The 14,205-nt window shown below is 44.0% G+C and overlaps 1 protein-coding gene across 1 annotated transcript; it reads right to left on the reverse strand.

The window, feature by feature from the left end:
* Positions 1-227: 227 nt before the first annotated feature.
* On the reverse strand, positions 228-13,259 carry sirt6 (sirtuin 6). The gene is made up of 8 exons (XM_021588945.3): positions 12,961-13,259; positions 12,365-12,492; positions 11,065-11,247; positions 7,498-7,557; positions 6,852-6,947; positions 6,618-6,698; positions 3,565-3,688; positions 228-2,728 (listed from the first exon to the last, which is right to left on the reverse strand). The coding sequence occupies exons 1-8, from the start codon at positions 13,024-13,026 to the stop codon at positions 2,315-2,317; spliced, it is 1,152 nt and encodes a 383-aa protein (XP_021444620.3). The 5' UTR covers positions 13,027-13,259; the 3' UTR covers positions 228-2,314.
* Between the last annotated feature and the right edge of the window lie 946 nt (positions 13,260-14,205).

The raw sequence follows: 14,205 nt of genomic DNA on the forward strand, positions 1-14,205 counted from the left end.
CTCTGGTGTCTCTAGTCCCTAACAAACCTAGACACTTCCCCTGAATATGATCAGGTCAGATGGGTGTAAGCAGTGTCCCCTCACACAAACGGAGTACATGCATTTACCACAAGGGCCCTGGGTTTGCCGAGCAGAACACGAGCTAAATGGACCAAGCACAAACCATACAGAAAAACTAGGACATCACTCACACAAACACGTCTCTCAGATTGTCGCTGTGTGTGTCTATCAAGTGTTTATTACAAAACATCGGTAAAAAAAAGGTACAGAAATAAACAATGTTGGAACAAACTACATCATTCTTTCTAAATAAAAGTTCAAGAGAAAGTCAACTAGGACAGATGGCTTGACAGTGACAAGAAGCAGAGTATACAATAACAAAAAAAACTTCCTGTCATAGTATTCCCATGACAGGAAGGAGTTACTGAGTTGCGAGGCGAAACAATTCTAGAATGGCTGTACAAAATTAGACTGCATTAGAAATCCCAGTGTAATGCCCATCACTAAACGAAGTGTGCGTACTCCAAATAAACAGTAAAGTGTCTAACAAAACACAGATGTGATCATGTATGCTAGCTCTATGGCAAAATCACTTACTTTTTACCATTTCACACCACCTGCCTTCAATTTACACCCGTTAGCCCCCTCTGCAAGTCACCATGTCATAGTGCTCTACTACAGAGTTCTAAACGGGTGCTTGACCCATACCTCACTTAGCGGTGTTTGAAATGTAATAAATATTATATACCATTTAGCAGAGGCTTTTTATCCAACGCGACTTACAGTCATGCATGCATAAGTATTAAGTATGGGCGATTGTGTGGCCTTGCTCTGGCACTTCTAGTGTACATGTCTTTCATGGTCAGATTACTATTATTTTCAAGGATCTTCTTTCCCTTCTTTATATCTGTATTGCTGAGAAATGTTCACTAGAGAGCCGCACTCCTGCTGGTTCTCCCTGTTACTTAAATCAAGCCTTCCCTATGTTCTGTCAGAGGTATACAGTAACAGTCAAACGCTTGTACAATAATAGTGAAGACATCAAAACGATGGAATAACACACATGGAATCATGTAGTAACTGAAAAACACTAAATATAAATATTCATAAACAAACTTATTTCCAGGGACCTTCAATGCTGCAGCCATTTTTTGGTACCTTGGCACAATCTTGGCATTCTCTCAACCAGCCTCACGAGGAAGTCACTTGGAATGCATTTCAATTAACAGGTGTGCCTTCTTAAAAGTGAATTTGTTGAATTTCTTTCCTTCTTAATTTGTTTGAGCCAATCTGTTGTGTTGGGCTAGAATACAGAAGATGTCTTTCACCAAATAGGACTAAGTCCATATTATGGCAAGAACAGCTCAAATAAGCAAAGAGAAACGACAGTACATAATTACTTTAAGACATAAAGATCAGTCAAACCGGAAAATGTCGAACTTTGAAAGTTTCTTCAAATGCAGTCGCAAAAAGCACCAAGCACTATGATGAAACTGTCTCTCATGAGGAAGTTACCTCTGCTGTAGAGGATAAGTTCATTAGATTTACCAGCCTCACAAATTGCAGCCCAAATAAATGCTTCACATAGTTCTAGTAACAGACACCTCTCAACGGCAACTGTTCAGAGGAGACTCCGTGAATCAGGCACTCATGGTCAAATTGCTGCAAAGAAACCACTACTAAAGGACACCAATAAGAAGAGACTTGCTTGGGCTAAGAAACACAAGCAATGGACATTAGACCAGTGGAAATCTGTCCTTTGGTCTGATGAGTCAAAATTTGATATTTTTGTACTTAGTGGGACTTTCATTTATTTTTCAACAGGACAATGACCCAACACACCTCCAGGCTGAGTAAGGGCTATTTGACCGAAGAGATTGATGGAGTGCTGCATTAGATGACCTGGCCTCCTCAATCACCCAACTTCAAGACTATTGGAGAATCATTCCAAGCTGGTTGAGAGAATGCCAAGAGTGTGCAAAATTGTCACGGCAAAGGGTGGCTACTTTGAAGAAACAGAAATATAAAATATTTTGATTTTTGGTTACTACATGACTCCATGTGTGTTATTTCATAGATGTATTCACTATTCTACAATGTAGAAAATAGCAAAAATAAAGAAAAACCCTTGAATGAGTAGGTGTGTCCAAACGTTGGACTGGTACTGTACATTCTGACTTACACAGACCTTTCTGCATTGGTCCCAGGCAGCATTGTTCTAGGTCAGTGTGTATAAGAACTGATTAAGGGACAATACTAAGACACTACTGGCTTATTCTTCACTCTGTTGGGCTCTTGGGGGCTGTCTGAACTGTCAGAGGGAGAGGGTTGGGGAGTTGGACCCCTCGTTCTGGTCTCCACCTCTGGACAGGTCCTGGTTCTGTGTTCGGACTGGGATAGGGCTAGAGTCAGTACAGGCCTGCAGGTCTTTCTCATGCTCTTCTGTTGTTCGTTCTGCCCTCTCTTTCTTTACTGCAATCTTCTCTTCATCCTCCTCTTCCTTCTTTGGTTCTCCTAGTCTTTTCCTACCCTCCCTTTTAGCCTCTTTCTTCACACCCTTCTTTACCTCCTTCTTTGTAGCGATGGCAGGAAGTGGTTTCTGGTCAGGGGTGGAGCTCTCGCAGACGGTGGGCCCGTCCCACTTTGGAATGTCCAATCCCAGCAGCTCCATCAGCTGGCTCATGACCTCGTCCACATAACCGTTGATACGCAGGTGCGCGTGTTTGTCCTGCCAGACAGAAAGGAACATGAGCTTGAGACGTCACCAGTAACAACCTAGTACCTACCACGTCAGTGTTTGCAAAACACAAACGACAGAAGGGCCAGGATAGGAGTATATACTTACCATGTGATGTAACCTGATCCAAAAAACGGCCGGCCCTCCAATGAGAACCGTCAGCTGCAAAAATGTTACTTGTCCACCTTTAAGGGCGAAACCACCCAGACAAGTGCAGGACTACACATCAAGACGCTACTGCATCTTACTTATGCCTTTGTATTCCTTACAGAACATAGGCCATCATTGAATTGCCTCTAAACTTTCTACAGGTCCTGCAGTAGGATTAGCTGAAAGAATGCGTTGAGTCATTAATCAAGTATGATCTCACTGAACACATTGGCTGAATTATTCATGCAGCTGGGTTTCTATTTTTAGCTCGAACCTTCTGTGGAACACCAGACCTTAGAATTTCAAGGTTCTATGTGACAATAGGAAACTTCTGAAGATAACAGGCTGTAAACATCCGAGAGCTAGTTGATTTGAACTGCGCAAACAATCATTTGTGGAAATCAGCCGATATTGTGTTTATGTTCGCAGCTCATGTTTAATAGGATACAGCGTGATTGAGTTAATTACACGTAAGTTGAGGTTTGTGTGCGTGTCCGTTTAGTGGTGCACAGATTGTTGTGTGTGTGTATCAAATCGTTTTATTTGTCACATACATGTTTAGCAGATGTTATTGCAGGTGTAGCTAAATGCTTGTATATGTGAGTGAGTGTGTGCGTTACTCATGTGTTTTTTAAGTTGGAGTTTGTATGTGTGTGCGTGTGGTTTGCGAGACTCACATGTTTGGTGGGCTGAAGGTTGACGATGACCACCTTGCCCCCCTTGCGTTTGGTGAAGAGGGGCAGGTCTCCGCTGGGCTTGATCTGCAGAGAGGTACCCAGGGTCAGCGCCAGGTCGGCCCGTCTAGACAGAGAAACACCACAAAACTACATTACCCATAATCATTTCCTACAAACAACCAGGTCCACCACCATAGAACCTGCTATATACAGTGCATTCGGAAATTATTCAGACCCCTTGACTTTTTCCACATTTTGTAACGTTACATCCTTATTCTAAAATTAATTAATTAAAACAGCTTTTTCTTCCTCAGTCTACACACAAACCCCATAATGACAAAGCAAAAACTGGTTAAATTGTTGTTGTAAATTTATAAATACAAATAAACTGAAATATCACATTTACATAAGTATTCAGACCCTTTACTCAGTACTTTGTTTTAGTATCTTTGGCAGCCATTACAGCCTCAAGTCCTCTTTGGCACACCTGTATTTGGGGAATTTTTCTATTCTTCTCTTTAGATCCTCTCAAGTTCGGTCAGGTATTTTCAGGTCTCTCCAGAGATGTTCGATCAGGTTCAAGTCCAGGCACTGATTGGGTCACTCAGGGACATTGAGACTTTCAGGCCAAATAGTTCAATCTTGGTTTCGTCAGACCAGAGAATCTTGTTTCTCATGGTCTGAGAGTCCTTTAGGTGCCTTTTGGAAAACTCCATGCTGGCTGTCATGTGCCTTTTTACTGAGGAGTGGCTTCCATCGGGCCACTCTACCATAAAATACCTGATTGGTGGAGTGCTGCAGAGACGGTGGTCCTTCTGAAAGGTTCTCGCATCTCCACAGAGGAAATCTGGAGCTCTGTCAGTGACCATCAGGTTCTTGGTCACCTCCCAGACCAAGGCTCTTCTCCCCCGATTGCTTTGTTTGGCCGGGTGGCCAGCATTAGGAAGCGTCTTCGTGGTTCCAAACTTCTTCCATTTAAGAATGACGGAGGCCACTGTGTTCTTAGGGACCTTCAATGCTGCAGCCATTTTTTGGTACCTTTCTCCAGATCTGTGCCTCGACACAATCCTGTCTCGGAGCTCTACGGACAATTCCTTCAACCTCATTGCTTGGTTGTTGCTCTGACATGCACTGTCGACTGTAGGACTTTATCTAGACAGGTGTGTGCCTTTCCAAATCATGTCCAATCAATTGAATTTACCACAGGTGGACTCCAATCACGTTGTAGAAACAGCTCAAGGATGATCAATGGAAACAGGATGCACCTGATATCAATTAAGCCTCATAGCAAAGAGCCCAAATACACATCTAAATAAGGCATTTCTGTTTTTCATCAATTTGCAAAAATGTCTAAAACCTGTTTTCGCTTTGTCATTATGGGGTATTGTGTGTAGATTGATGAGGAAAATGTTTTATTTAATCAATTTTAGAACAAGGCTTTAATGTTACAAAATGTGGAAAAAGTCAAGGGGCCTGAATACTTTCTGAATGCACTGAACACTGTGTTAAGTTGTTTTAATGTCACATGTACAAGAAAAGTGAACTACTGTTTGTGCAAGCTCTAAACCCAACAACGCAGTATCAATAATGCAGTAATACTAAAAATAACACAAGGCAGAACAAAAACACACAAAGGGACTAAGAACACACCCCTGTGGGGGTGCCTACCCTCACCACCAGTCCATTATCCATTTGCAGAGGGAGGAGGTGTTCAGACCCAGGCACTGTTCCCACAAAAAGATGTCGGCACAGAGCAAATGTCAGGTCTGCTGACTGCAAACTCGAATGTTGTGAAGATTCTGTGTAACTTCCTGCGCACGTTCACTGTGGACACTGTACCCGCTATAAGTTACAGTTTCAACAGTGGCCAAGTAGGCTACTGTGGCTATTTGATCATAATGTAGGCCTACCAGAGTGACCTACCTTCAAAAACAACGGAGAAAATGCATCCCATAACATTTTAACACGGAAATAGCTGTTCTATCATTCAGCCTTGTTAGGTTCTAAATGAACCGTGTAAAAACTCACGGATGATTATCAAAGCTCAAACCAAGTTGATTCACCCAATGGGTCAGACAGCTGAACAGACAAAGACATGGTCCCACCAGCACAAGTATATATATTATATACTCTATACTCTAGTCTCATCCTTCCCTCTAAACATTACAGCTTTATTGCTAGGCAGGAAGTTAAGTGATGTGGGTAATAAACTGTTCCTTCTCCCTTACGGTGACCTAACCTCGGCCCCCATTCTTCACAAATCCACAGCTCTCCACCCTTATCAGTGACCGCAACCATGTGATTTCCTTTACTCAGTACATTCCAAGCCCCTGGCTCAAATCCAACCTTACTTGACTCCACCATATGCATTCCTCCTCCTCCGACCAATCACTTCTGATGTAACAACCAGACTGTTGGCCTTCTCCTTTCCATAGGATACCTGATGTCTAACAATATTTTAGAAGTCAGAACCCATCAGTCTACAGTAGTAGCCAATGTGTGTTGTAGGCCTTAATTTCACGAGACTTTTGACAAAAAACATGCAGGGCTTGACATTAACCTGTTTATCCACTTGTCCTTCAGACAAGGAGGTGACTAAAAATGTTGTTGTTCGATGCAAGACACCACTTTCCAAAATAAAATTCCCATATCATTATTACAGAAAATCGGACAAATTATGCTACCCTCTGCCTATTTGCTACTTAGCCTTCCTCAAAAGCTAGGTCAGGGCCAACAAGGATCTGTGACAGACAATTGTTCTAATCTAAATCACTTCAGTCTAATTATGTAAGTGCAATGTGTGTGTGCGCGCATAATTGTAGATTTAATGAAGAGGAGAAAGGTCATCCATTAAAGGGGATTACGTTGGGAATTAGTTGACCCAGAAATGGAGCGGTGGTTTGCACATCAATAGATAGAGGCATACACAAGACTGTGCCGTCATATAACAGGGTTAACAGGGTTACCTAACATTCTGACCTACAGGGCCAACACAAATACACTTACTTATTTAAGGAGGTGCTCTGCTTTTGTTCTCTATCTTTTTCTCTTACCTGCTAGCTTCTTCGGCTCTGTTGAGGTCTTTTTCAGGCAGAGCTTCCTCCCAGTCCAGTATGGTACTGATGAGCTTCCCCCTGTGTGAACACACACACTTTAGGGTAATTTCTTAGCAGACACCTGGCTATGTACTGATACAGCGTGATGATCTGATATCTTATTAGTGTATTTCCCTGAAATACCAAGACGGTGAAGCTGGATGAGTAATTCCCAGTGTGTGCGTGTGTTACCTGCAGGACCTGAGTCCTCTTCCCCGGACCTCCTCACAGTATTTTCCAGTGGGTTTCAGCCCCATCACACCAATCACCTTTTCCCGCACATACTGCCTGAAAAACCACACATCCATCAGAACCTGGGATGCCTTTCACATTGACTTACTGGTGAAGAACCTTCGGTGAGGCAGTGCCATATAATTCATGTATTAGAACTCTGATGGACAGTGCCACTTTACATGTGACGGTTATCAACACAGATCAGCGAACAAACACATTTCAAAGAGTTTAAAGAGCGTGTGCGGTGGCTGATGTAAATACTTTGCTGTTGTCATGCCCGTGTAGGGCAGTACAGATGGTGGCTGAAGGCTAGATAAGTGATTCCTATTAGTATGTTGCTGGAATGGATTTCCCCTGCTTACAAGCCAGCCTCAGTGCAGGGTTAATCAATCTGGCTTTTATGTGACGTGTGTATGTGTGACAAAGAGAGTGGGTTCAGTGTGAATTAACCAGTTGAGGGCACACAAAATAACCATTTTTGTTCAAGATGGGCTGAACTGTGTTTCGCTATGCTTTCATGCCAATGTGAAGCGCATAACATTTCTATTCTTTTGAATTCGTCGTGTGTGACATCTTTCACTAAGAGTGGTTTGAACAGACGTACTTGCCACACTTCCCACACTCCTCCACGAACATGTTCCCATGCAACTCAGAGAGCAGATTTCTGAATCAGAGAGAGAAAGAGAGACTGCTTATTTCACATAAGTATGTAGTGACAAACAATTTATATGAATGTAACTGAGTGTTGAAGCAACGCACATTGGCTCCCCGGACTATCTGTATTGTGTCCCGCCACCCCCACCCCGCAACCCCTCTTTTACGCTCCTGCTACTCTGTTTATCATCTATACATAGTGACTTTAACTGTACCTACATGTACGTATTGCATCAATTAGCCCGACTAACCGGTGCCTGTACATAGCCTCGCTACTGTTACAGCCTCGCTACTGTATATAGCCTCACTACTGTTATTTTCACCGTTGTTTTTATTTCTTTACTTATCTATTGTTCACCTCCGCTGTCTTCAACCAGGATCTCAGCGATCACTGCCTCATTGCTTGTATCCGCTACGGAGCCGCAGTCAAACGACCACCCCTCATCACTGTCAAACGCTCCCTAAAACACTTCTGTGAGCAGGCCTTTCTAATCGACCTGGCCCGGGTATCCTGGAAGGACATTGACCTCATCCCGTCAGTTGAGGATGCCTGGTCTTTCTTTAAAAGTAACTTCCTCACCATTTTAGATAAGCATGCTCCGTTCAAAAAATGCAGAACTAAGAACAGATATAGCCCTTGGTTCACTCCAGACCTGACTGCCCTCGACCAGCACAAAAACATCCTGTGGCGGACTGCAATAACACGAATAGTCCCCGCGATATGCAACTGTTCAGGGAAGTCAGGAACCAATACACACAGTCAGTCAGGAAAGCTAAAGCCAACTTCTTCAGGCAGAAGTTTGCATCCTGTAGCTCCAACTCCAAAAAGTTCTGGGACACTGTGAAGTCCATGGAGAACAAGAGCACCTCCTCCCAGCTGCCCACTGCACTGAGGCTAGGTAACACGGTCACCACCGATAAATCCATGATTATCGAAAACTTCAACAAGCATTTCTCAACGGCTGGCCATGCCTTCCGCCTGGCTACTCCAACCTCGGCCAACAGCTCCCCCCCCCCCCCCCCCCCCGCAGCTACTCGCCCAAGCCTCTCCAGGTTCTCCTTTACCCAAATCCAGATAGTAGATGTTCTGAAAGAGCTGCAAAACCTGGACCCGTACAAATCAGCTGGGCTTGACAATCTGGACCCTCTATTCCTGAAACTATCCGCCGCCATTGTCGCAACCCCTATTACCAGCCTGTTCAACCTCTCTTTCATATCGTCTGAGATCCCCAAGGATTGGAAAGCTGCCGCAGTCATCCCCCTCTTCAAAGGGGGCGACACCCTGGACCCAAACTGTTACAGACCTATATCCATCCTGCCCTGCCTATCTAAGGTCTTCGAAAGCCAAGTCAACAAACAGGTCACTGACCATCTCGAATCCCACCGTACCTTCTCCGCTGTGCAATCTGGTTTCCGAGCCGGTCACGGGTGTACCTCAGCCACGCTCAAGGTAATAAACGATATCATAACCGCCATCGATAAAAGACAGTACTGTGCAGCCGTCTTCATAGACCTTGCCAAGGCTTTCGACTCTGTCAATCACCGTATTCTTATCGGCAGACTCAGTAGCCTCGGTTTTTCGGATGACTGCCTTGCCTGGTTCACCAATTACTTTGCAGACAGAGTTCAGTGTGTCAAATCGGAGGGCATGCTGTCCGGTCCTCTGGCAGTCTCTATGGGGGTGCCACAGGGTTCAATTCTCGGGCCGACTCTTTTCTCTGTATATATCAATGATGTTTCTCATGCTGCGGGCGATTCCCTGATCCACCTCTACGCAGACGACACCATTCTATATACTTCCGGCCCGTCCTTGGACACTGTGCTATCTAACCTCCTAACGAGCTTCAATGCCATACAGCACTCCTTCCGTGGCCTCCAACTGCTCTTAAACGCTAGTAAAACCAAATGCATGCTTTTCAACCGTTCGCTGCCTGCACCCGCACGCCTGACCAGCATCACCACCCTGGATGGTTCCGACCTTGAATATGTGGACATCTATAAGTACCTAGGTGTCTGGCTAGACTCTAAACTCTCCTTCCAGACCCATATCAAACATCTCCAATCGAAAATCAAATCAAGATTTCGGCTTTCTATTCCGCAACAAAGCCTCCTTCACTCACGCCTCCAAACTTACCCTAGTAAAACTGACTATCCTACCGATCCTCGACTTCGGCGATGTCATCTACAAAATTGCTTCCAACACTCTACTCAGCAAACTGGATGCAGTTTATCACAGTGCCATCCGTTTTGTCACTAAAGCACCTTATACCACCCACCACTGCGACTTGTATGCTCTAGTCGGCTGGCCCTCGCTACATATTCGTCGCCAGACCCACTGGCTCCAGGTCATCTACAAGTCCATGCTAGGTAAAGCTCCGCCTTATCTCAGTTCACTGGTTACGATGGCAACACCCATCCGTAGCACGCGCTCCAGCAGGTGTATCTCACTGATCATCCCTAAAGCCAACACCTCATTTGGCCGCCTTTCGTTCCAGTTCTCTGCTGCCTGTGACTGGAACGAATTGCAAAAATCGCTGAAGTTGGAGACTTTTATCTCCCTCACCAACTTCAAACATCTGCTATCTGAGCAGCTAACCGATCGCTGCAGCTGTACATAGTCTATTGGTAAATAGCCCACCCATTTTCACCTACCTCATCCCCATACTGTTTTTATTTATTTATTTTTCTGCTCTTTTGCACACCAATATCTCTACCTGTACATAACCATCTGATCATTTATCACTCCAGTGTTAATCTGCATAATTGTAATTATTCGCCTACCTTCTCATGCCTTTTGCACACAATGTATATAGACTCCCCTTTTTTCTACTGTGTTATTGACTTGTTAATTGTTTACTCCATGTGTAACTCTGTGTTGTCTGTTCACACTGCTATGCCTTATCTTGGCCAGGTCGCAGTTGCAAATGAGAACTTGTTCTCAACTAGCCTACCTGGTTAAATAAAGGTGAAATTAAAAATTAAAAAAATAATAAATAATACCTATTTTTTACTTACAAATTGCAATGTTGGTTAGGGCCTGTAAGTAAGCATTTCACTCTAAGGTCTACACCTGCTGTATTCGGCACACATGACAAATAAACTTTGATTTGAACAGAGTACTTTAGTTTTGCATTTCCTTCCCAACTGAATACCATATAGATTGGAATAATGGTATTCTCCTGCTAATGTATTGAATCATATTGATTTCACTCTCTAGCTGTAGCCATTCCAATTCTATGAAATCCTATTCACAAGAGAGACCAGGGCTTATTCAAAGAGTCTTTAGAATAGGAGATCTAGAATCAGGTCCCTCCTGTCCATAGAATCTTATTATTTATGATCTAAAATACAAAACTGATCCTAGATCTGCATTTATTCTCTGAGACACTTGATAAATACGGGTCCTGGTCAGAGAATGATTGTAGTGTTTCATTGGGATAGTATAGCAGGTTTCATATTTTATTTAACCATGAAAAACCCATTGAGATACAGAATATTTTTTGCAAAGGAGTGTTACCTGGGGAAGCCGGAGCGGACGTGGATGCCGTCCACATTTTGGCTGATGAGGTATTTGAGGTAGCTGGCTCTCTGCAGCCCCAGCAGGGCCATGTGAGTGAGGCTGGGCCGAGCTTCCTCGAATGTGGTGTCAAAGTGGGGAGACTCGCCCCTCTCCTCCATTGTCCACACTCCTTTGGGACCCCTGAGAGAGGGAGACAACATAGAAGTGTGAGAGGTGTGTACAAACGCACGCACACTCACATCTAAGGTTATGACAGGGCAACATACAAAACAGACTGTCAGCAATCTCTCCACATCTCTGTAGTAAGGTGTGGCATCTGTTGTGGTAGCTGCAGGGCTTCAAAAGGCAAGAGATGCAGTTCTATGCAAGAGGAAGAGCGAGACATACTGAGAATACAGAATGAAGGCCATAGCATTCCCCTCTCTCCCATTCTCTTTTAACTGACAGCCCCCGCTCTCTCACCTCTCACTGTGTGACTTATCATCTGCTCAGACCAGATCAAAGCTACTCAGCCATTTGGTAAGACAGTCATTAGGCTAGAGGAGTACGTCAGCCAGGTATTATGTACTTATCTTTTAGAGAAAAGGGCCGCTGGACATGAAGAGCAATGAAAGTCTGCAAACTGGCCTTAGGGGGGACTGTGTCCTTTTTATGCCTAGGTTTTTCAGCAATGGACCATTAATTAAATTCAAGGACAAACAGACAGGCAGGTAGACAAACCAGAATGACAGAAGGCTGATTAATTAAATATGAATGTAAAGTCCTCCAGTCCTTTTCCGCACAGCAGCAATAGAGAAAAGGGAAAACCCGTGAAGACACAAGCAGAGACCGAGAGAATAAGAATTACATTGTAATGACAAGTAATATAAAAGAAAACGTTGGAAAGTTAGTGTGAAAGTCAACATCACAGAGATCCAGCCAACACTATGGTACAATCATTGCTCTGGTTATAGAGCTAGCCTATACTGCCCCCTCTGCTGATACCACAGTACTGCAGCCAAATAAGAGATGGTGTTGACTCACATTTCCTATATTCTTACTTGAATCGTTTAAAATGCATCATTCATTATTCAATTTCTTGAGCGAGAAAAAGACACTGATCCAATTCAAGTAGGTTCATTAAACATGACGAGCCTTTACTAATAATACATTTCTAAACTGGCCAAATCCTCTGTGTCAGTTCAGCATAGCCATGAACCAAGCTTTTTACAACCAAGGAGAGGTGGAGGAGAGTGTGCTTCTTTAGCCTATGGCGATGCGCTCTGAGTGGTTGAGCGGTACAGGGTAATGGGCTTACCTGAAGTCAGGTATGCCTGAAGAGGTGCTGATGCCTGCCCCAGAGTGGACCACCAGGTACTGGGACTCCCTAATCAGCTGGGCCAGAGCCTCCACCTTCCCCTTTAACTCTTCTTTACTGTCAAACGACTGGGAGAGAGTAGGGATGGGGAGATAACGGGGGCAGAGATGAGGGGAAAGTGAAGGGAGGATGGGGATGAAGATGAGAGGACCGGAAGGGGTGGGAAGAGTAAGAAAGAAGGGAGAGAGTGTAGAGGGTAGTGTTGGTGTAGGGCAGGTTTGACTAATCTATTTCAGTGGGGTGCCCGGTGCAGTGTGTGGAGAACATGGCAAAACGTGCCAAAAGGACTAGGGCACCAGCAACAACAACGTAATGGTAGGGGAAACACTACACTGGCGTTCATGTTAGCTTCAGTGTGTAACAGAGATATAATAGTATTAGCTAGCTAGTTCTGAACTACCTGTATATTGACAGTATTGGATATTGTGCTGCGGTAGTAGGTACACTTCTGGCTAGACTAGAGGGAATCCTCGAAAAGCTTTGTAGCTACTAGTAACTTAGCTAGCTAGCTAGCTAACACCTGCCTGTGTGTTTACCTCGGGGAGCCCGCAAACACCTTTGTCCGCATATGTAGACAGTCCAGCGGCGTAGTTTACAGACATTACTGCAGCTCCTCAACAAAAACTCAGAAATATACCTCAATGCTCTCGTAAATATTCTTGTTCAACGCAATGAGCTTTTGTTTCTTTCTGAAAACCAGCCCACTTGCTCGTTGTTGAGACCCCGCTTGGTGACGTCATCTATAAGGGACGATTCTACTTAAAATGACTGAGGAGTTATTTGGCTTGGCTGTAGTGCAGATAGAACAATGAGACAGAAAATTCACCGGATGTATAAATGTGAAGCATCCGGTTGGCGTTTCCACTCACTACCAAATATGGTGATGAGAGGAAGCCAAGTGGCTGCACGGTAGGCATTCTACGAGTATTTCCGGTACTTCCAGGCGGGCAATTTTGAAACGAGTAGGACTTCAGCTACCGAGTTCAAGCGAAATTAACGAGTGGGACATCCGACTTGGTGAATGAGTTGTTGGTGTGTGAGAAGTTTGGAAGTCTGACATCCGAAATGGCGTCGAGTAGTAAGGAACGAAATGGAGAAAAGGTTCCAGTTGTGCTGGAATGCTAACAATATGGGTGTCAGTTCTGATTATATGGAGCGGGAGGGTCAAGGACTGGAATGATCTGTAGTGGAAAGACATATGAAGAAGAGAGATCATGATACTGAAAGCAGTGTTGCATCTAGTAAAGAAACCATAAAGAGGGCCAAGGTAGGAAGCAATAGTAATAATGTGTTGGAGTGGAAAGTGGTGATGGTGTTTGATGAGAGAACAGGGCCTCCTTTACACCCGATCTGACTAACCAATGCTAGTGGTTAGTCAGCGTAATGGGAAGAAGAATAAAAGCCATGTCCCTGGTGCTTATGCTAGGTTGAGGGGAGTCATCACTGGGGTCCCAATATCTATGTCCATATATGATATTAAAGAAAATGTGTAGGGAGGCAGAGTGATTGAGGCCAAAAGTTTATCAGTAGGAAAGAGGGTCAAAGAAGTGAAAGCTTATCAGTGCTGCTGAGGTTTGAGAAGGTTTTGCCTGGAAAAGTTCCTTAGTTTCAATGTCAGAGAATTTGTCCCATCTCCATTGCAGCGTTTTAAATGCCAAACCTACATGTACATACTACCTCAATATTCCTGACTAACAGGTGTCTGTATATAGCCTTGCTACTCTTTTTTCAAACGTCTTTCTACTGTTGTTTTATTTCTTTACTTACCTACACACACACAC

The sequence above is a fragment of the Oncorhynchus mykiss genome, chromosome 28, assembly GCF_057628025.1.
Source record: "Oncorhynchus mykiss isolate SJ-2025 chromosome 28, ASM5762802v1, whole genome shotgun sequence".
NCBI lineage: Eukaryota > Metazoa > Chordata > Actinopteri > Salmoniformes > Salmonidae > Oncorhynchus > Oncorhynchus mykiss.

Excerpts from the sequence above, each read along its gene's own strand:
- sirt6 (XM_021588945.3), bottom strand. The coding sequence starts at position 13,026 with ATGTCTGTAAACTACGCCGCTGGACTGTCTACATATGCGGACAAAGGT. Across the intron at positions 7,558-11,064 it reads GTCCGCTCCGGCTTCCCCAG|AAATCTGCTCTCTGAGTTGC; the intron begins GTAACACTCCTT and ends TCTCTGATTCAG. Across the intron at positions 3,689-6,617 it reads AGAGCCGAAGAAGCTAGCAG|ACGGGCCGACCTGGCGCTGA; the intron begins GTAAGAGAAAAA and ends TTCTCTGTCTAG.